Raw genomic sequence first — 21,571 nt, forward strand, 5'->3', positions numbered from 1 at the left:
ACCCAAGACTCACTCTTCAGAAGTCTCAGACAAACGGCTGCCTAATTTTGGACAAATCGGCGTTCCCTAACCTTGCTACTTGTCTTGCGATATGGGCAGACCGTCCATCCCCACCCCTCAGACACCTTACCAATAAGCCCCCGTCTGTCACTTCGGTCGGCCGCCTCCGTTCGGTAACCGTGGAAGAAGCCTCCGGAATTCTACTCTTCGGGGAAAATGAGCAATCACCCAGCCCATCAGCGTGCGCTTCGAAGGTGGTGCAATCGGACCCTGCGATTGGCACATCATGGCTCCGGGATATTTTCTTCGGCTGCCTCTCTGGCAATTTGAGCTGTCTCATTTGACAATTCCTGCATGACGCAGGGCATAAGCAACCATCGTATTACCGTGAGTTTAAGGTTATGGGAAATATCATCTTCCATACCCTCAGAGAGTCATAGGCGATCCCGAAGTGGTCGGTGGCTTGGACGATTGGACCTGATGTTCACAAGTTCCGTGCCGGCCAGCTCATCGAGCGCCATCCCCACTGTCAGCCGGAGCAGGATCGCAGCGTAACGGACAAATGCACTTATCCATCCTAGTGCTGCAAATCACTGAAAGCTAAGGCAACTCCGATGGGGGACGAAAAAAATGTGCCTGAGCTAACGTGCTTAAGGTATGGACCATTGGACCCGAACTTGAGAGTTTTTCTCTACCAGACACCAATCTTTCTTTACCCTCAACCCGTGAAACAGTCTAGCTCACTTCATTGGTTATTTTTAGTGCTGAGTCATTCCGCCTCGCCGACTGTTCCACCCAAACTTCCACCCAAACGGCGATTCCAGGCAGAAACAGACGCAAATTTGGAGCTAATACTGTACTTTGTTTATCCAGAGGCCGAATTACCTTAGACGATCTGATCAATCAGCGAATTCAGAACATGCGCTTGCATCATTGATGAAATATCTCACGTGCTTATGGCTGCAACCGCAAGCAAACTTGAACGCGGTTCTGATGCGCGCATTCCACTACCGCAAGACTTACCCCTGACTGAGATCCCGGATCCGGCCCGTCGGCAGAAACTCGCCCTGTGACTTGGGAAAATATAGCCACCAGAAGCTCCACTTCGCGGGTGGTGAGCCTTTTGGCCATGTTGGAACCACAATGACACTGACAGAGATTTTTTAGCATCGGCGACTGGTGGCAACGATGCCCGCTAGCTCCAATCTCTCCCCGATCATCCATTCAAGCATGGCGCACGATCCCACGTGGGTCATATAGGGGCTCCCTCGCCAATTGCATTCCTTCTCATTGGTGATGGACTCCGTGCCCGAAAGCCATGGACACTACCTCATGCGACCTAGGTATAGTTCTAGAAAACTCGTCATGCGGCTGAATGTCCATCATGTCAGTCCAGCAAGGGTTCGCAATGGCGTTTCCCTCGGGAACCATGTTCGCAGGTCACCTATACAGTATCAAACTATAGTTCCAACCTGTGAGCCTTAAACAAAGGGATCCCTGTTTCACCATAATCCATCGTTCTTCTACAAAACCGCCCCCAAAGCCTAAGGATTGCCAGAGTTTCTTTCAAACATGGCCCCTTTCCCAAGGCGCACCGGACGCCAAGTGTTGGCGGTGTTCGATACGAGCGTTCCGCCCTCGGATAGTTCGATTCAAATTTCCCCCTTGCGTGCGATCAGCCGGTGATATTCCACCACACCTGGCATCGATCCATGTCCACCGGATCTGGGACGCTTAATATATTGCCCGCTTGGATGTTCAAGACTTGGCCTTGTGGCCAATAAGAGTTCCAGACTGTCGCATTGGCAATGGAAGAAGAGGGCTGGCCCTCTTGCACAAAGGAAGCGATATAATCTTGCATGATCAACGCAACGTCGACATCGACGACGCTCGAGTCGGGGTCTGTAGGGTCATAAAAGGTGAAGTATAGATCTTCTGAGTGCAGACCTGGAGCCACAGCGAAACTGTACCCGTATACGGTCTCCAAGGCAGTGCTCAGGTACAGGTTTTTGCACCTGAAGAAAGCGTCGCTGATTGTCAGAGCTAATCTTCCAACCGCATCGCTATAGCCTAGACTGGCTGCTGGGGTGTTGAAGGTTGGTGGATAGAGCGTCTGGGCGATGTCCTCCGCCACTTCGGGGACCAGATTCGGGAGAAAGTCGCTCAGGATAGTCGAATAGGCCGAGCTGTTCACTCCTGCTGGCGGAGTGAAGATAAGGCCTTCGTTGGAAGTATGGCCTGTCATGATGCGAAGACCCTGCCATTCGAAGCCGGGGTCGAGCAAGATGTTACTCGGCAAGTCTTCGATGAGTGATCCATCTACGACCGGTCCATAAGTAAAGGTTCCGTAGACGAGCGTGTTTGCGATTTGATATGCATTGGCCGAAATCAACCGATCCGATGGAAGAGACCGTGCCTCTTCGATGGATGAGACATTCAGCAATTCGAGGAATGCGTCTCGCGCTGACGTTTGCTGGTTCACCGTCAAGGGATACCACATGGGACTCTGGATGATGGCCTGGTGAAAGGGCAGGTATTTTGCTTCCTTGTTGCCTCCATAAGCGGCCAATTGATGAACGATGGACCCTGCGCCAGCTGACTGACCCATGACGGTGATGCGGTCCGGATCTCCGCCAAACAGGTTGATATATCGCTTCACCCACTCCAGTGCGAGACGTTGGTCGTAGAGACCAGCATTAGCAGTGGTCCCATTGCCATCTGATAACCAGCCGAAAGCTCCTAGCTGTAGAAGTCAGCACCGTCATCGAGCCTCGAATCAAGAACAGGGACCTACCCGATAATTGAGCGCAACATAAACAATCCCATCGTCGTCGAGCATATTGCGTTGCATCAACCCCCTGGGGTTATGCTCCGACTTGTGGCCAGAGATATACCCACCGCCATCAATCCAGACCAGGACCGGAGCCAAACCGTTGCCTTCTTTCTGATGCTTTTGCTGAAGAGCTTTCTGTTCAAAAGTCTTTCTAGGGACGACAACATCCAAGAACAGGCAATCTTCAGTCACTCTCTCGTCGCCCCCTATCGACCCGGCGAAGGGTGAATAATCCCTCGCGGGACTCGTCGACGCTTCTCCCCCTTCTGCTGATGCCGATGGCGAAGCTGCAGCCGATGCAGAAGACAACACCTCGGCCACAAACTCGGGCATAACATCTTCCTCCCACTTCAACGTAGCTTGCGGACACACCCGTCCCTGTGCTCCGGTCTGCACTACCGACCGATTTCCTTGAGCTGGGGGGATCGGTGGTCGGAAGCGAAAGGACCCCGTCGGTGGCGCAGCGTAGCGGATATTGCTGAAGTTGTAAGTTTGCGATTGCTCCTGGTTCCTGTTAGGACCGGGTCTTTATAGTCAGGATCGAGGTGTGACATACATCCAGGGAGAAAGCCTGATGGAGCTCATACCCCAGATCTACGATGGGGAGGTTCGATTGTGTTGTTGTTGGTGGTGCTGCTCCTGCTACCCCTAGGAGAAGGATGGATTGGAGGAGTAGGGGGGTCGTGACGTGCATTTTCCTTGTCTGTGGGAGCTGGAGGGGCCAGTTGTTTCATTTCTCGAGTAGGTTGGTGTATTCTGGGTGGTCGGGATTCCCTCGCGGGGAGGGCGTTTCTACATATAGATTATCCAGATCTCTCTCATGTGAATCAAACTCGGCAGGCAAGAGCCGAAATATTCAATCAATATGCAATTGATATTGGGAATCGATGTATCCGGGAGCGGGTATGAATTGTTTTCCGGATTCGGGAGCGAAGTATAAGGCCCGAGTACCGTACCAGGTTGGGAGTCAAACAAGGGATGGATGGCGGCGCCCCGAGGGACTGGAATGTGATCGATGGCGACGGGCCGCAACTGGTGTCCGTCTTTTTCGTACCTTACTTCGTAGTTCCCGGATCACGGGTTACCGGAGGACGAGGGAGGAGAAGGGACCCTGAAGCTGTAGCTGGTGGGATTCCTTTTGTTCGTTGTTAGGGTCTGTCTACATTTGGTTGAGTTGGGTGCGTTGTGTTCTATAGGGGACAGAACAAAATGGCTATGAGGGGAGTGTAGCGCAGTCAGCCACATGCTATTGATTCATATACACCTCTGGCCTCCCACTCGCAGGACCCTATAACTCATACACTCGTAGATGAGCTAAATTTCCTATACCATGACCCACCAAGGATAGTCCAACAAACACCAGCAATCAATCTTATCATACCCGATCCCAGCCTACACAAACAACCACACCTCCCCCTTCCCCTCCACAAACCACCACCATACCCAGCTGAGCCGACCCCCTCAGCCTAATCAAGAATCCCGCACCTCCCGCACCTCAAACCCCATCATCGAATTCGACACGACCCCACCATCCCCCCGCAACTTCAACGCAGTCTCCACCCCCGCCGCCGGCACCCGATACTCCCACCTCCTCCCCTCTGCCGTGTCCTCCCCGGGATCCCCAGCCACCGCATAAGGAAAAGGCAGATACTCCGGCAACAGCCCCAACTGCCTCAGCACGGTCGCCTGATCCCACGCGATATGCTCGTGGAACAGCCGATCGCCGCGGATATTGACGACGGCGGTGAAGGGCACGCGGAGCGGCCGTCCGGTGGCCGGCACCCCGGGCACCAGCCAGTCGACGACGCGGTCGTGCGTCATGCACAGGATGAACTCGTCGACGACGCGGTCCACGCCCACGGTGCGGCTGATCAGCTCGAGCGCCGTGTCCGCCGGGTTGGCGAAGATGAAGTGCTGCGCGTAGAAGCGCGTTAGGGCCGCGCGGCCGGTTCCGCCTGTTATCTGTCATCAAATTGTGTCAGTGAGGGGTTAGGTGGTGGTGGTGGTGGTGTTCCAGCAAACCATGCAGGCAGTCGGTAGGCCACCATTTAGGGCGCTAATGGCCCCCATCAACACCCGGGTAGAAAGGGGAGAGAGACAACATACCGTCGGAATATGATTCACATACGGCTCCTGCACCATGGTCGCCATGGTGTTCTCGACCGACCGGTCCCCGAACTCGTGGTGCGTGTGCGCCTCCCAGATCTGCTCGAGGTCGAAGTACGGTCCGCCGGTTCGGGGTTTCAGGAAGGTCAGGGAGCGCGTGTGCGCGACGCCGGCGGCGCGCGGGTCGAAGTCTGCGTGGCCTGGGAGGATGAAGCCTGGTGAGCGGGTCGAGGGGTACTGGTAGGTCTTTGTGGTGGCGGTGGTGGTGGCGGTGATGCTCTCCGCGAGGGTCTGCCCGGCCGGGAGGTGGAATAGAGCTGGGATGGTTGGGCAGGGGCTCTCCCATGCGCTGAAGTAGATCGCTGCCGCGGGGGCTTGCTCGGGGGTAAGGGCTGTGATGGACTGTTGCAGGAGGGCGGGGAAGGAGGGGCCGTAGTCGCGTGGGGAGCCGTAGACTTTGTAAAAACCTTGTATTTTAGCTCGTGCCTCGCCTCGTACCCGACTCAATTGCTGTGCGGGAAGACAGGTGATGTTGGGGAGACTGGAACTCACCCAGAATCCCGAACTTCAGGTTGTCACCATGGCCACGGCCACGGCCACTGCACTGCGGGTATTCGGAGAACGCCCGCACAGCAGCGGAAATCGCATCCGAGACATCCACCGCATCGCCGCTGCGCACCGTGTCAAGCGTGATTTCCACAACGGTGTAGCTCTCCTCCGCCCATTTCTGTAACGGGGCGGGGTCGAGCGTGGTGTTGTTTGTCTGGCAGCCCACCAAGTTGGCGGGGCGGATGAGGAGCAGGCCGGGGCCTTCACCGCAGCGCGAGAGCGGGGGTTGGAGGGTGATGTTTGGGGATACGGTGATGGGGGGAGCGGAGGGAAGGGAGGACGAGGTGGTCGTCATGGTTGATGAACTGATGAACTTGGGGCTGTAGTTGTACTGTGCATTTCATCGTCATGGGCAAGCTACCTGCGGGGAACGACGGCTCTGATATATGAATGGCTCCCCCGCCATGTCGGATCGGATCCCGGCAATGCTGCCAGCGGGTGACCGTTGATAAGACCGGTAAAAGCAACCCATTGGGACTCGATGCGGGGATCGGACTCGATATCGATATCGCTAACGATATGGACCTCTGATTGGGGATGGGGACGATCCGCACAAAAACAAAAAGAAGATGTGCATCATCCGTGAATCGAACACGGGCCTCATCGATGGCAACGATGAATTCTACCACTAGACCAATGATGCTGGTTGATGTCAGAGGCAATCCAGCTCAATAATATGATGCTGTGACAGTGCTACCAAGACACGGAGCTGTCTGACTGAGTTTCCCAACTGCGATCTTCCATTTTTCAAGGCTTGGTTTGGTTCCTTGGCTGTATTATAATAATCTAGTGATCAATCATGGAGAGCACTACAGGATCATAAAATGTTAGGATACTCAACATCCCGTAGCCTGATTGTCATCGGAGTAGCCGGGCCTCAGCACAAAGAATATATCTGATACCCCTGTCCGGTCGTTGAGACAACCAAGATCCCTCAAGAGAAGCACACCTAACCCATGGCAACAGCATAAACCCAACCTCCAAACAACTACACACCTACTCCAATCCATACAGCGAAAAGAAAACCACCCCAAGAATCTATTCCGCTACCAACCACGAGAAAAAAAAATCCCATGAATCAAAACCATAAATCACAAAACAGGGAAACGGATTCCCCATCAACCACCAAAGTTACAAACCGCAACAAGCAGAAAGCCGTGTAAACCATAAATCACAACGTCACGAAAGAGATACGCAACACGAAAACACGAAAAAAGATATGTACCCATTTAACTTGCGCCACAACGCTGCCCGCGCAATGCCACGAATGCGAAAGGAAATTCTCTCTACCACCACCCCGGGCAAACTGCAAACTGCAAACCCAAACCGAAAGGAGGATTACTCCTCGCCCAGGCTGTCGCGCACGCACTTGCGCACCCGCTTCTTGAACTCCTGGGGGTTCTCGCGCCATAGCCGCGCCGCCTCGACGTTGGCGGGGCTCTCGTCGTTGGGGCTGGACAGCATGGAGATGACGGAGAGCAGGATCGTCTCGGGGGTCTGCACGGGGGACCAGCGCTCGGCGGCGGATTCGTAGCCGTATTTGTCCTCCTCCGGCGGGTGGAGGATGGAGATGCAGACGTCGCCGTTGGGGTAGACTGTGCCAATTTCATCCTTGTGTTAGTATCACGTCGAAGTAGAAGTGAGAGCTGCTAGCTAGGTTCGAGTCCACGTTGTTCGCTCTGGAGACAGGGCGGCGGGAACATACTGTTCGGGTGGAAGAGGGGAGTCTCGAACTTCATCTTCGGCGGCATGTGAGGGTAATCCGGGGGGAAGGAGAGTCGGGCGCGGAAGAAACCACCTGCGATTTTCACAACATTCCTCGGTGTTAGCCATGCCACTGACTCGGGATCAAATGACCAGAAAAAAAGACTCACCGCCGTAGAGCTTGACATCATCGGAGATCATGAGCATCACCTCCCACTCGAAGACGTTGTTGTCGACCAATCCACAGCTGATGCCGGGGATGTCCTTGTCCGATTGCATCTGCTGCAGCTGCCGTGACAGCATGCGACCGGCGGCGGTGGTGGCCATGGCGTTGACGTGGAGGGGAAAAGAGGGGGCGGCGGCGGCGGCGGCGGGGGAAGGGAAGCAAAGGAGGGGATTGTTGCGAGGGGGTGGAACGAGGTGGAACGGGATCGTGAGAGGGATGAGAGGTGGTGTGGGTAGCGGCGAGAGGTACACGCGGGCCTTAAGTGGCTCTAAGAAGAGTACACTCGTACAGTGAAAAAGAGGTAAGGTGAGAATCTCCCCGACGAGAAGAAGGAATGAGACCGAAGTGACTCTGTATACCCTGGGGGAAGAGGATCGACAGACGGACTGACTGGTCAGAGGAGAAATATCGATGGATCCAAGGCGGTGTGCTCGAAAGGGAGAGTGGGGTGGCGGGGCCGCCGTACGATAACGTCTCATCCCCCGATAGCCTCCCCTTCACTGGCTCGATCGCCCTTGGTGGCGCAAGGGAGGTGCCTGTCTACGTACCTAGTGATGGATGAGGCAGCTTTTCCTAGCCCAAGGTATTCACGGCCCATGCGTGACTACGTACATGTTGGTGTCGACGTCAGCGATTTAACCCTACTACCGAACTACAACACCAAGCTCTAATGAATCCAGACCTGCGTATGCCTGTGGAATCCATTCCACTACTTAGACCATGGTGATAGATACAAGAGAGTGGAGGGCCCAGCCGAGTTTGAAACAGAATTTATTCACATATATAAAACGGAGACACGTAGACACGTAGACACGTAGTCCAAATGACAGAAGGAGGGTCATCGATGGAGGGCAGAACAAAACGTCAATCTGCTTAAGCGTTGTTTCCAGGGAACCCGTAAGTCACAGCGCCGGCGAGGATCTGGCCGGTAAGTAGCAGCGTGAAGAACATAGTCACGCCGGCCTCAATAGCGACCGCCTTGCACATCGACTTCACGAAGCGGGTCAGTGCAGCGCGATCGAGGGTCTTCCAAGCATCGGAGATGCTGAGCTTACCACTGCCACCCAAGATGGCAGGCTGCACCTTGCCGCCGTAGGAGCGGTCGAAAGGCACAATAGCCTCATCCTCTTCAGGAAGCATGGAAGCAGCCACGCGAAGGAAGATAGCCCGCGCAGGAATGGAAGCCACAAATGACACCACGGTGGGCACAAGGAGGAGACCATAGATGGTCCAGATAGCCTTGGTGAAAGAAGGATCGGAAGGGGTAAAGGAGTCCAAGTCCTTGAGTCCGTCAAAGCCGCCGAAGGCCTCGATAAGGAAAAGGGGAGCGTACAGGCCGGCGCCGGTGACAGCATGCTCGAATGCCGCAACGGGAGCGATCCGCTTCCAAGTCTGGAAGCCCCCAATGCGCTGGTAGAAGCGCTTCGGAGAGGGCTCCGAGATGACAATGTGAACCCACGCGAGCTGGAGGTTGGCCACAAGCACGCCGCTGAGAACGTACATGATGTAATGAGGAAGGAATGCTGCCGCAGAAAAGGGCACCAGGGAGTATACAGCCGACTGAGCAAAGCAGTAGGCCAAGTACATGCTCAGTCCGCGGAAACGGGACCAGGGACCGGCCCGGGCGCGAAGATGGCGGATGGTCGTGCATAACTTGTTGGTGATGGGCTGCGGGCGGGTCTCGATCTCAGGCTCGGTCGCATCGACGGGTTTGTTCGGGTCGAAGTCGGTATCGATGCGGACGTAGATATCAGGGTTCGTGTCTTCCACGATGGCGAGGGTAGGAACCAGCTGTCCGTAAGTGTACTCGACCTAGAATAGGCATTAGGACGATGCGACAAATTGAATCACCTTGGAGGAATGCTTACCGAAAGAAGAATGGCAATGAAAGCGAGGACGGTGAAGATGAAGAAAGCCGACAACCACCCCGCCAAATGGATGGTTGGCTGGCTCTGGGAGGGCTGCTTGGACTGGTAGTCCACAGCAGCCTCCACTCCTCGACGAAGGAGGGAAGAGATGGCCATGGTGGGCGATGGATGAAATCGGTAGGAGTCAGAGTTTGGATGAAGGAGAGGTGGTGTGATGATTTATTTTGACAGTTTTGATAGCGAAAGACGAACAGTTGGATGATGGGATGATGATGGAGTGAGGCAAGACAAAGAAATATAAGCCGGGGGAGGGAAAGGGAAAGGTGGGTGAGATTAGTTCATTTCGAGGGGGTGCCTGGGGGGGCCTGGAGGTGCCTGGAGGCTACCACAACCTGAAGGATCAGGCAGACATCCAGTCACAGGCAGTAACGCGGCTGAGCAGCCTATCAGCGGGTTGCCCAGGTTGGCTGGTCTAATATTAGTGCGGCCGAAGTGGGCCGATACGATGGAGAACTTGAAGTTAAGGAGTTTTAGATGTATTCTTAGCAGCCGATGATGGCAATATGTGGATGGTCAATAGGATTGTCTTCTGAGAATAGATTTTTTCCCATAGAAACTTACATTTCATCTCACCCACCGATAAATTATTGTACTGTCGTGATGTACCGGTTGTAGACGACTTTCAAATATCCTTTCCCACGCCTCTACCCCATCAGACCAGTACTCCGGCTGTTCGAGCAGCAACCACCAAGGCAGTGCCTGAGAGAACTGAACCGGCGCCGCATAGGTGAACTCCCAGTCAACGACACCGACGATCTGCAGGCGCTCGTTGAGCAGGATGTTCGAGGGCCGAAGGTCGTCACACCAGAGCGTGAAAGGTCCGTGGTCGGTTCTTGAGGAGGCCAGCCGCCCCCCCTTCTCACCGGCGAGTCTGGAAAATAGCCGGCGGGCGACGAACCTACGCCGACAGTCATCTGCTGAGTCTACTGCGTCGTTGCGCTGGTGGTACAGATGCTCGCAGTGCAGGTTAGCGAGGGCCTGGAAATAGTTGGATGCCGTCTCGAAGGTGGTGGTTGGCAGTTTTGAGCGAGGAAGAGTCCCTAAGCGGACGAGTTCATTCATGCCCATCGATAAAGGCCGGTGCTTGGGTTCCCAGGTGAAGTAATCTACCTGCATTAGAGACCCGATCCGGGATAGTGAGCACCGCGACAGTTGCAGCAATATGTCTGCGAGCTGTCCGAAAAACATCTCCAGCTTTCCAACATCAATGGCCGGATCAAGAACCGGGCGATCGTCAACCCCGAGGGTGGGCGTGTTCAACGCCTCGCCCAGATCCATAGCATGCTCGACGTACTCCATCAGAATGAACGGGCCGAGACCAAGCGGGCTCTCTTCCCTTGTGCCCCGGTGTAAAACAAAAGGTACCGGGATCGAAGTATGCTCTTGGATGTATCGCATCGTCGCGACTTCATTCCTCACTTTTTCCTCCGGGAACATGGTGGTCCCAGGCTTGGGGAAGCGGATCAGCGCCGAGCCACCGTCTTCGAACTTCATCCGAAACGACACATTAAATGTCCCTGCTCGGGGCTGACACAGTTCAATTGGGACGCCTCGTCGGTGTTTGATCATGAAGTCGCCGATGGCCCGGAGGGTGTCGGGTTGGAATAGGCCGGCCACCCAGCTGTCGGAGATGGTTTCGCTTGCTTCCCAGGCTGCATCGTCGAAGCGCATGCGGGGTTGCATCTTTCGTGGAGAGGGGTTTGGATTCGAGGTTATGGAGAGGGGGAGAAGTGGAGATGGAAATGGGTTGATGGGTGATATAGGTTGACTCCTTATTGACGTGTCATATACCGAGTGTTCGGTGCGATGCAGGGATACTTCTAAGCACAGAGATCAATAAGAGGGGTATGCTAGCACATCCTGGCGGAGCTCGAGTTTAGTGAATTGAACTAGTGGCTGTAGCGCTGATGAAGTGAAGGAAGAGCGGACAGATGTGACATTCCCGAAGGCTAAACATGTACAGTCTCAAATGTACCCCTAGACCAAATGGCTGCTTCAGCCACGTACTAAATAAAGGCCATGCGCTAATCGTCCACCTATCCCTCGGTTCAGCTAGCGTCCCTGAATATGGACACTCTCATCTGTGCAACGCTCAAGAAATGCCCAAAAATCGTGCATAGCTCATGACATGCATTATCGTCACAGAAAAGAAAAAGCTAATATACAGTATCGTACACATCATCCCAATCGCTCGCTAAAAGAAACCCAACCTCGCTACCAAGTCATCATAATCATAACCATCATGATCATCACCATCATCAAAACCCACAAAGCCCAACCAGGGGCTGTTATCTTAGACCATAACACCGGTAACCCACCGCGCCGCGGCCCTCACCACGCCCTCCACGATATCCATCTCCCCCTCATCCCGGGGCGCATACACCATGACCCAACCCTGCGGCACGGCCGGCAGGGGGAACCGCTGGCCCCAGCCCTTCTCGATGACCTCGCGGGCATCGACGTCACTCAGCCAGACATGCAGGCTGTTCTCGGCCGGGTGCATGTGCGCGATCTCGTAGCTGAGGATGCGGTCGCCCGCCAGCGGGTTCAAGGTGGGCAGGTTGCGGCGGGCGTACAGGCCGTCGGTGGTGCGGCCCTCGGTGTGCGAGGGCATCAGGTCGAAGAGCTCCGGGTGGGCGGTGGCCAGGTCGCGGACGAGGGCGCGCAGCCGCGCCTGCACGGACGGGTCGATGGGCTCCGGGTACTGGCGCTGCGGGAGGGTCCGCGGCATCATGCGTGGTCGCGGGCCCGAGCGGAGCGGGAGCGTGCCCGTGGGCAGGTAGGAGGGCCCCGTCTTCTGGAGCGGGGCGGGGTCGCGGAGGTTGTGGTGGCGGTTGTTCTTGGTGAGGGCGCGTCGAGCCCGCAGTTTCGACATGCGCATGTATCCTCTGCATTTTTTTTTTTGGTTAGTTCGTTGTAGATTAGGTAGAGAGGGTGGGATGGAGTGTTGATGGTTAGGAGGAACTTGGAAGAAAAACTTACGCCCAGGTTGGCGGAGTCCCGCCCGTACCAAATGCTTTCCATTCGCGGAAGTCGTTGACGGCCCTATTCACCGCAACACATACCCCGTTAGCGCCATAGACCCGAGATTCCTGAGACCAGGGCTTATGAAGTGATGGCTCCGAAAAGAATAATAGGGTCGTCTCATTCAAGGTACCAGACAAGGCCAATGATAGCGGTCGCACATAGCCCTGTGACCACCGGATTGGATTTCAAGGTTTCAAAGACATACTTGGATGAGGTGGATAGCGCTGCCATGATTACCGTATGTGAACAGGGAAGGAAAGTAAGACTAGAGTATGGAAGAGTCTGAAGTGGAGAGAGTGTGATAAAGTGATGCCTGACGTCAAGTGCTGGCTTGTTATCCTTGCTGGAAGGCTTGGATTTTCTTACTCCAAGGGTTCAACTTTGGGCTCATTTTAATAGCATCCATTGTGCTAGTAGCTTGGGAGTTCTGTTCGTCTTCACTGATGGTGGACATACGCAATTGACCTCATACCAGCGTCATGAATGGCATGGAGCGCCATCGGAGAATTGAAAAGGGTTCGCCACAGTGAAGGTAAAGTGAGGTGAGCGAAGTATGGGGGAGCTCAGACCTACACAGACACACAATAGTGTTAGCACAGCTGTTCCACTTAGTCAGATCCTCAATTTGGGGGGAGGCAATATGCATCGATGGGCAGTGGTTAGGGTATGAGGTATGTGGATCTGGAAAACAACTGTAGAGTTGAAGATATGATGAAGAATGATGCGGATGGGGGGCTAGAACGGGCGGCGATCGTCCAGAGTCCCTGAATGACGTTATCCCCGCCTTGACGGTTGCAACAACTGGCAAATGAACGCATCGCAACCCATGCCCGCCGCAGTCCTTCGAGAATCCATCGAAGGTGAGCTTCGCTGCGGCATGACCCGGGGTGTAAACAATCAATTAGTTCTTTACTCAGACGACGAAGCTGCTGGCGAAGCTGCTCAAGTGACTTCTACGATCAAAGCTGTTCCACATACAATTTCTCCATGTCGTAGGCCATGCAAGAATCAGATGTCAAATATGCATGCAATCAGTCATCCGATTATCCACTGTCTGTTGTTGGGAGGCGAATGCCTTGCTGGGAAGGCGGGGTCCTGGTATCAATAGCTTTGTTCAGCTCGATGCTCGTGTGGGGCAGGTCTATTTGACGGTTGCATACCGGATCTGCAAGTCATCGAGGTGACATTCCTTGGAACCACGAAGGTCGCTTCTCCAAGTCGACTTGCTCGTTCTACTTGATGGTTCTTTCGTGTACGCTCAAATCTCAACGCACAGACACCTGGATTCAGAAGACCCTGAGACTACAACTACACAATGCAAATCGCATTATTGGCATAGTCCCCGAGAAACTTCCTAGAGGAAGATCACAAGATTGCGAGGGAAGCAGAATTCAAAGAATGTATTGATTCAAGAAGCTAATGACAAGTCCTGCATACCATTAATCCATCCGCCCTGCTCTAAACCCCGTGGCCAGAGCAGGAGACTGGCACATTATCTACTAGTCATTATCGCATGACCCGTCATATTAGAATATACAAGCCGCATTAGAAACATCACAAGTCATAAACCGTAATAGTGAGATACACCCGAGTCAAAGTTGTGCTTCGATGCTGGACGCGACCGCAGCCAAGATTAAGCGACCAACCTATCATAATCGTTCATTTAGATGAGAAGCATGGCAGCAAGTCCGAAAGCACCGAGAGCACCGCTGCCAGCGACGTTCAACTGAGAGGCAGCGCCGGTGGAGGTCGAAGAGCTTGCGGGGGCAGTGCCGGTGCCAGTGGAGGAGCTACCAGAAGAGCCGCTACCGGAGCTGCCGGTGGAAGAAGAACCAGTGCCAGAAGCCGAAGAACCAGTGCTGCTGAGAGTAGCAGTGCTCAGCGTCGTGCTGGTGATGGCACTAGTGATGGTGGTCTTGGTCTTGGTATGGTCAGCATATTAGCTCGAGAGAGAAGACAAGAGGGTACTCACAGTTCCAGCAGAAGTAGTGGATGCGCCACTGGTGGTACCAGAGTTGGTTCCAGTAGTCACGGTGGTGGTGGTAGCCGCACCCGTGCCGCTGGAGGTACCGCTGGTGGTACCGCTGCCACTGGAGGTCGAAGCAGAGTTGGTCGAGACGCCCGCAACGCCAGTGGTGGTTCCAGAGGCAGTGCCAGAAGCAGTTCCGGTGGCCGACGAGCCCGAGCTAGAGCCGCCTGTAAAGTGCAGGTTAGCATCTTTCGAGTCATGAATCACACCCAGTGTTACTGGTTTGGTCACATACTAGTCGAGCTAGGGCAGGAAGCTAGAGCCGTGGACAGCACAGCGGCGGCGTTGTCACCAGGGCAGGCCTGCGCAGTGCAGTCGCGGATACCATAGCTGTAGTTGACGTTGTTACACAAGCAGCTGAGATCGCCGCTAGAGCAACCCAGCTCGGAAGCCTTGTTGTTCATGTTGTTGACGCACATTTGCTAGAACGCGATTAAGTCAGTCGCCATCGACCATCACTTGTTCCTGTCAGGTAAACATACTGCGCAGTCGCTGACGGAGATAGCAGCATTGGCAAGGTTGGCAGCAGCCAACAGCACCATGGAAAGCGAGAAAGTCTTCATTTTGATGATATAGAGAGCTGGCACGCGCAAATAATGAGGATAGATCAAAGAAGCGATGGGAGGCAAACAAGAGGGGGTATCAACGAAGTGATCGACGTGGAGCACGAAGACGAGTTGTTGTGGAACGGAACGATGGTTGATGTGGAAGCGAGAAGGAAAAGAAGTGAAAGGCAACGAGAGGGAAGATGAGCCGATTTAAGTTATGAGGAGGTGGGAAAGAGCGCGCAAATCATTCAACGCCTGAAGTGCTTTCCTTTTCCTTCTTTCTGTTGTTGGCCGCATCAAGACTGTTTTTTTTCTTTCTTTCTTTCTTATTTTTCTTTTACCCGCTGCGTTGATCCCTAATCTCCACTCTTGTTTGTCCACCTAGTTTCCTTTCCAATTTTTGATTTTTTTTATTTTTTACTGTTTTTAATTCTTTTTTCTTCCTACCTAGCATCAGTCTAAGACCAACTAGCACGATCGTCACTGGCCGATGGATGATCGTTTTTCAGGCAGCTGTCCAGCCAACGTGGCTCAGGACAGCTTCACAGTGCCGGGTGAAGTCATGGAGTTATGATCTCCACTCGAGCTAGCCCTATCGTTCTTGACCCCTACGCAGCAACAGCCTGTTAGATTGACTGCCGTGGCTCTACAATGCCCTCATAGGTTGATTGTGAAGGAGGATGCATTAGTGTACTGCAACCACTGGCTATCACGAGTGCCAAAATCAACAGCGCTGCAGATGCGCCCAGATGGGGTTCCGGGAAAAAGGACTGCTTGCTGTGGCTGGGGGGTTTGCGATCAACCCAGACCCAGACTCCGAACTCCACCCATCATCGACATCTCGAGCTTCATTGGTCTACCTCAGTCTATCTGGACGGTCTGCTCACCGAATTTTCTATGTTATCATTTGGGATTATTTTTTTTTTGTTTTTTTCGGGGGCATTGGCTGGCTTTGGAAATGGCCGACGGTTCGATTGTTGAAGCTTCTAGCGGGTGGTTCTCTCATCGGAGAGATTTGTGTAGGAATGACGGCACGATGAGAGATGGGCTGTCCTACAAACTACGTCAGAGTCGATGCCACTGCATGCTGGGTACCCAAGATTTGACTAGGGATACTTTAGTAGGGTTTTGCTGGTGGTCGCTGCTGGCTGGCCGGTTAAGACCGACAGGATGGATGCAGGGGATCGTCGCTGCCGATCCTTATTGGGCCCTTTGATAATCAGCCCACCGCTGATGTGGCTGACCGTCGGCTCACTAGCCACTTATGGATGTGGATGTCACAGTCACTGCAGTCACTGCACTGGGCAATGAGGGGAACCGGGCACCGCACGGCTTGAATCGCTTCCAGCAGCTGTGGGGAAATGGTTGCTGAATTTTCCACCACCAGCTCGAAGTCTCGAAACTTTATCTCGGTCCAGTCGGTCGCTAACCATGGACCGACACGGGATCTATTAGCTTTGGCTGGTGAACGTGGGAGGGCTGGGACCAGCCACCTTTGTTTACTTCTCTCAAGGTTGCCTGAACCTTGAGATCCTGAGGTGCAGGAGGGGTATGTTAGGGACTAGACTGCATCGCAGAACCAAGGTCATCCTGGGTAAGAAAAGTGCTCGAGCACTGAAGCACTGGAGCACTGGAGCACAGGTGGAGGGTTCCCCATCTGGTGGTCGAAGCATAGTCCAAACAAAAATCGGGTCTTTTTTACTAGCGATCAAAATACTCCGCTTCACTCGAGAAGAAAGAAGCTTCCAATGCGGTCGGTCAATGTTAATTCCAGTTGTTTTTGTTTGTGGCGGTGCAGTCACTGAGTCGCCAGCGGGTTGTTGCTTTTCCTCTTTGGGATCAGCCCCGGAGCTCGACCGAGTGAGAAGAGTGACGTCATCTCTTTGGAGAAGGAACAACAGTGAGCCTGGAGGAGAGTCCAGCACTGCTCCAGGCTGTAAGGGATTATTGTCTACTGTCACCATTACTATTAACATCACCCTCATCATGTCACACTGTCAACCAATCTCCTGACGACCAGGAATGTGGCTTCATCCTCATTTCCGATCGGTGCATGCGAGGGCCACCCCTAACGCTACAATGGAACCCATGATGCATTACAGCACACAAGAAGTCCAGGGAGTTATGACTTCAGAGAATATGGGCAGAAGTTTCTTCGAATCCTAACCGCCCCTGGACCCTCCTGAGCATAGAACTTTATTTGACTCTAAAATTTAAGGGAGTGGCTGATCTGCTAGGGCTGACCACATGCAGCTGCATCATCTTGCATTTCCCAACCCTACCATTGGATATGTACTGTACTTAAGCAGCATGTTGGCAGGACTCTAATTGCATGCCCTGTGCCTTGATCTGAGGCAACTTTGTTCGCTCCGTCACTTTCTGCGACAAACAGAGACAGACCAAATTATGGATGACCCAATTGTTGCATCGACCTTGTACCAGCTTGTCACCTCTTGGTCGTAAGACAAAATGATCGAGGCTTATGGCATTTCAGAAACTTGATAGCTCATGAGGATTATCTCCACAATTACACAATATTGACAATATTTGCACAGAATCAGACACGTCCGAGCGCCGCCGTCATGGCGAAACAACACCCCACAGGCTACATGAATCATGGGATGAGAACCCTACCTGTCTAAGGTACTCATACTAGTGTGCCTGATGGAAGGCAGCAGCATTCTCACCGGCTATCCTCCCGAAGACGACACATTCTAGAAGGGAAGAACCTCCTAGACGATTCTGGCCATGAAGTCCGCCCGTGATCTCGCCTGCAGCCCAGAGACCTTTGATAGGAGCACCGTCCTTGTCCAATACTTGACTGTGCTCGTTGATCACGACGCCTCCCATGGTGAAATGAACGACGGGCGTGACTTGTCCCACGTAGACCACCGAATCGGAACTCACATCCTTCAAGGTCCAGTTTCCGAACGAGGTCCGCCCGAACACGTCCGGCTTTTTGCCAGAGACCACATCGGCATAGCCGCGGAGCGTATCGCGAACGAGAGGGAGAGCAAGCCCAAGCTCGCCGACCGTGGTCTTCCGCATCAGCCCCTTCCACAGGTAGAAATCGAGATGCGTTTTCGCAGCCGCCGCCGCCCCCTCATCCATCAGCAGCGTGACATCCCACTGCCGCAGCAGACTGGTGGTCTCCCCCTCCAGCGGACTCGCGCTCGCCATGACCGCGGCGGTGACCTTCTCGCGCGTCGTCAACTCATCGACAAACCGCCCTCCCCGACCATCCAGCAAGACCCCCCCTTCACCCCGCAGCGCCTCGGCCGCGAGAAACTTCACGCGCGCCGAGCGATCCTTCGCATCCACGAACCCCGTCGGGTGCACCTGGACCTGATCCATATCGACGACCGCCGCCCCGACCGCCTCCAGCAGCGGCTGCGTGCCTTCGCGCGCGTCATTCGTCGACGGGATCCCCGCCAGATCCGGCCGGTACTTCTCCAACAACCCATGCGTATCCCCAGCAAAGCCGCCCGTCGCGAACACCAACGGCCCATACAGCGTCTCGGTCCGATTATCGCCCCCCTCCTGCCCCGCATCGACCTCCACCCCCAGCATACCTTCTTCCTCCTCGTGTTGGGCCCCTTCCGCGTTCATTCCGATCACCCTCGTGACTTTCGCATTCGTCCGCAGCTGAAACAACGGCTCCCGATCCAGCGACTCCAGCAGCGCACTCACGATCGCGAACCCGGGCGGCTTCTGGCCGGCGCCGCCGCGGTGCGTGCGCGCGCGACTGTGGCCGCCGAGTTGCGTGACCGTGCTCAGATCGACGCCCTGCTCGTCGGCGAGCCAATGGACCGCCTCCGCCGAGGACGTGACCAGCGTGCTGATGAGCTTCTCGCGGCGCGCGCGCTCCTCGGCGACGGAGCTGGTGAGCGGGCCGCCGGCGGAGCCGAGCGTGTCGGCGAGGAAGAGGTCCGTGGCGTCGTGCTGGAGCGCGGGCTGGAACCGCGTGGGCGCGCCGTTGATCCCCGACGAGGCCTTGATGCTGTTCCCGCCGGGTTTGGCGGCGCGCTCGAGCATGACGACGGGGATGCGGTGCGCGATCAGTTGGGTGGTGGCGCAAAGCCCGGCCAGGCCGGAGCCGATCACTATGACTGCTTGTTCGGGGGACATGAGTAAAATGAGGTGTAGAGTTTGCGTAGTGGTTCAAGAGAAGAGAGGAGTATTTGGGAAGGTGATGTGGAAGAGTGGTAAGTTGATTGTAGAAGGGGAGGTTGTGTGAGATGATGATGAGGAGGATCGATCATACGGTGCGAGCGTTTCCCCGCATCGCCGAATAGGCCCTGTATCACACCACTGCTCCTGGTCGCTGTACCGTGGACCTGAGTCTGATTTCCCGGGATGGTCCGTGGTCCGTGGTCCGTGATCAGGAAAAATACCCATTGATGGGGGGTCTTATTCTGATTATTCTGATCCAGGGACACAGTCGACCATTCTGAAGACGAGGGCCGATTGGTGGGGGGGCCGATGTCCAGTATATGACTCGGGAGGGTTTTAAGCATACCAGCCGGAGGTTAGTAGCTTTATATGGCGGTGTTCCTCCGATGTCAGGGAGTAGAAGTACATGTGTTTTGAGTAAGACACTGTAACCATGCTGCCTGCTGTCTCTAAGCCATAGTCCCAATTAAACTGTACAATAGCCAACACAGTGTATCTGTATAATGAGTAGAGAGGGGTATACATCCAAAACAACCAGTCAAATTTGATCAACTGGCAAAAGAAAACGGAAAGCCACCACCACAATCTTCCAAGTTAGAAACAGGACCTCCCTGTTATGTAAATATATAACTCAAAGTGGAGTGTGTGTATCTGTCGTAGGATATCACCCGGAAAATACATCCTCAAGTCGGCAAGTGCGAACGCAACACGTCCAACGCCTTCTCAAACTGCTCAGGCGAAACATACCGCTCTCGCTGCAGCGAGTCAACATCCACACTTTGTGGATTCGCCCCTCGGCTTAACAGCATCTCCACCAGCTGCGGCTCCCCTAGGGCCGTGGCCATCGAGAGTGCCGTGAATCCATTGGCCCGTTCCTCATTCCTAATATTGATGTCCGCTCCGTGGTCCAGCAAGAATTCCATGCGTTCCTCATGTCTCTGCCTACAGGCAATCAATAGCGCCGTGTCGCCGAATTTATCTTTGGCATCGATATCGGCTCCCTTCTGGAGAAGGAGCGACGCCACCCGCAGATGCCCGCCGTTGATCGCGCAGTGGAGTGGGGATTCGCCCCGGTAGTTCCTCATGCGCATATCGACGCCTTCTTCTTCTTCTTCTTCTTCTTCTTCCTCCACCAGCCGCCGAACAAGAGCCTCATCGCCTTCATCAACTGCATTGTAGAACCGTGCTTGCCGCGCCCACTTCTTCGCCTCTGACCCCAGACCCAGGTACGTGGAAAGGTAGGTGACCATCTCCTCGTTCCCGTTCGTCGCTGCTACGTGTAAAGCCGTGTGGCCGTGGTGGTCTTTTAGACCGGGTGCTGCGCCGGATTCGAGGAGCAGTCGGGCGGTTTCGGTGGCTCCAAATCCAGCGACCAAATGCAGAGCGGTCGAGCCCGCCGCGTTTTGTGCATTGACCCGAGCTCCGTTATCCAGCAGGAACCGGACGATATCATTGTGGTCTGCTCGATGTAACGGGGTGTATCCATCGTTGACGGGGCCTTTGATCGCCTTGGAGACGTCGGCCCCGTGCTGGACCAACAGCTTGACCACCTCGAGCGAGGATCCGTGGCGCCATGGCCGGACCCCGTAGTGTAAAGGTGCATAGCCTCCTATGCTTCCAACTGCATTAGCGTCTGCCCCGCCTTCCAATAGCAACCGCACTATCTCAGGGTTGTTGAAACTGGCTGCCACCGCCAGGGCCGCATCGCCATCATCGTTGCGCTCGTTTAGATCGAGGCCGCCAGATAATGCCGCCCGAACCACCATAGCAAAACCCCAGACACATGCTGTGAACACTGGGGAATTCGTTTGACTGAGACTGGCTCGGATTGGAATGTGCAAATCCTGGGTGTCGAATTCATCTAGAGCAGCTGCCCATATCCGCAAGCACAGGGCGAAGCCACTGCTTGGCTCTTCAGGGGCGTGAAACTTGAAAATGAGCTGCTGAAGGCAGTGGTCTCTTTCCGCCTCCACCAATCCTAGTGAGCAATGAATGGGCCAGTACAACGCTGCGTACTCGAGCAATCCGTCTCCTTTGCTTGTATCTGCATCACTCTGAGAGCCTTCACCGAGCAGATACTTGAGGGAGGTCATTGCTGCCTGGGTATTCGCATCAGCGGTAGTATAGGCATGCCTTGCGCTGCTCATCAAATATTCCCGAACCGAAAGATGCGCAAACTGGACTGTCTGGTTATGATCGATGATGATGAAGTTACTGCAGATGGCCAAAATGTAGTCTGCATCCACTGCCTCGTCCACGTCACCCTTGGAGTCGAGAGACACCGCTTTCACGAGGACCTCGATGCTCAGCGGTCTTCGGCAACACATAATCCATTTCAGTGCTCGCTCCGCAACCATGCGGTCCTCGAGTCCCGGCGCGTTCATTTCA

The 21,571-nt window shown here is 54.5% G+C and overlaps 8 protein-coding genes and 1 non-coding gene across 9 annotated transcripts; all 9 read right to left on the reverse strand.

Annotated features, from left to right (window-relative positions):
* Positions 1–1,675: 1,675 nt before the first annotated feature.
* On the reverse strand, positions 1,676–3,494 carry BO66DRAFT_296810 (carboxylesterase family protein; the record flags this gene model as incomplete). The annotated part of the gene is made up of 3 exons (XM_025643200.1): positions 1,676–2,743; positions 2,795–3,337; positions 3,390–3,494. Coding segments are annotated over 3 exons (1,716 nt in total), but the record flags the coding sequence as incomplete, so codon positions are not given.
* Positions 3,495–4,723: 1,229 nt separating this feature from the next.
* Positions 4,724–6,106, reverse strand: BO66DRAFT_387718 (uncharacterized protein). Its single transcript, XM_025646368.1, has 2 exons — positions 5,492–6,106; positions 4,724–5,394 (listed from the first exon to the last, which is right to left on the reverse strand). Exons 1-2 carry the CDS (start codon positions 5,841–5,843, stop codon positions 4,823–4,825), a joined length of 924 nt encoding a protein of 307 aa, XP_025508719.1. The 5' UTR covers positions 5,844–6,106; the 3' UTR covers positions 4,724–4,822.
* A 14-nt stretch (positions 6,107–6,120) lies between these two features.
* On the reverse strand, positions 6,121–6,191 carry BO66DRAFT_t25. Its single transcript has one exon. It is a non-coding gene; the product is annotated as a tRNA-Gly (tRNA).
* Positions 6,192–6,393: 202 nt separating this feature from the next.
* BO66DRAFT_387719 (putative ubiquitin conjugating enzyme) lies at positions 6,394–7,951 on the reverse strand. Its single transcript, XM_025646369.1, has 3 exons — positions 7,423–7,951; positions 7,254–7,346; positions 6,394–7,143 (listed from the first exon to the last, which is right to left on the reverse strand). The coding sequence occupies exons 1-3, from the start codon at positions 7,577–7,579 to the stop codon at positions 6,887–6,889; spliced, it is 507 nt and encodes a 168-aa protein (XP_025508720.1). The 5' UTR covers positions 7,580–7,951; the 3' UTR covers positions 6,394–6,886.
* A 33-nt stretch (positions 7,952–7,984) lies between these two features.
* On the reverse strand, positions 7,985–9,600 carry BO66DRAFT_467550 (uncharacterized protein). The gene is made up of 2 exons (XM_025652578.1): positions 9,347–9,600; positions 7,985–9,290 (listed from the first exon to the last, which is right to left on the reverse strand). The coding sequence occupies exons 1-2, from the start codon at positions 9,500–9,502 to the stop codon at positions 8,352–8,354; spliced, it is 1,095 nt and encodes a 364-aa protein (XP_025508721.1). The 5' UTR covers positions 9,503–9,600; the 3' UTR covers positions 7,985–8,351.
* A 370-nt stretch (positions 9,601–9,970) lies between these two features.
* On the reverse strand, positions 9,971–11,077 carry BO66DRAFT_311742 (phosphotransferase family protein; the record flags this gene model as incomplete). Its single annotated transcript, XM_025643334.1, has 1 exon — positions 9,971–11,077. The coding sequence occupies one exon, from the start codon at positions 11,075–11,077 to the stop codon at positions 9,971–9,973; it is 1,107 nt and encodes a 368-aa protein (XP_025508722.1).
* A 364-nt stretch (positions 11,078–11,441) lies between these two features.
* Positions 11,442–12,664, reverse strand: BO66DRAFT_467552 (uncharacterized protein; the record flags this gene model as incomplete). The annotated part of the gene is made up of 3 exons (XM_025652579.1): positions 11,442–12,294; positions 12,389–12,451; positions 12,564–12,664. The coding sequence occupies 3 exons, from the start codon at positions 12,662–12,664 to the stop codon at positions 11,700–11,702; spliced, it is 759 nt and encodes a 252-aa protein (XP_025508723.1). The 3' UTR covers positions 11,442–11,699.
* A 1,153-nt stretch (positions 12,665–13,817) lies between these two features.
* On the reverse strand, positions 13,818–15,376 carry BO66DRAFT_425287 (CFEM domain-containing protein). The gene is made up of 4 exons (XM_025650218.1): positions 14,945–15,376; positions 14,698–14,884; positions 14,406–14,629; positions 13,818–14,354 (listed from the first exon to the last, which is right to left on the reverse strand). Exons 1-4 carry the CDS (start codon positions 15,023–15,025, stop codon positions 14,097–14,099), a joined length of 750 nt encoding a protein of 249 aa, XP_025508724.1. The 5' UTR covers positions 15,026–15,376; the 3' UTR covers positions 13,818–14,096.
* A 1,954-nt stretch (positions 15,377–17,330) lies between these two features.
* frdA (putative FAD dependent oxidoreductase) lies at positions 17,331–19,502 on the reverse strand. The gene has a single exon (XM_025653503.1). The coding sequence runs from the start codon at positions 19,136–19,138 to the stop codon at positions 17,663–17,665; it is 1,476 nt and encodes a 491-aa protein (XP_025508725.1). The 5' UTR covers positions 19,139–19,502; the 3' UTR covers positions 17,331–17,662.
* Between the last annotated feature and the right edge of the window lie 2,069 nt (positions 19,503–21,571).

The sequence above is a fragment of the Aspergillus aculeatinus genome (assembly GCF_003184765.1).
Source record: "Aspergillus aculeatinus CBS 121060 unplaced genomic scaffold BO66scaffold_2, whole genome shotgun sequence".
Classification (NCBI taxonomy): Eukaryota; Fungi; Ascomycota; class Eurotiomycetes; order Eurotiales; family Aspergillaceae; genus Aspergillus; species Aspergillus aculeatinus.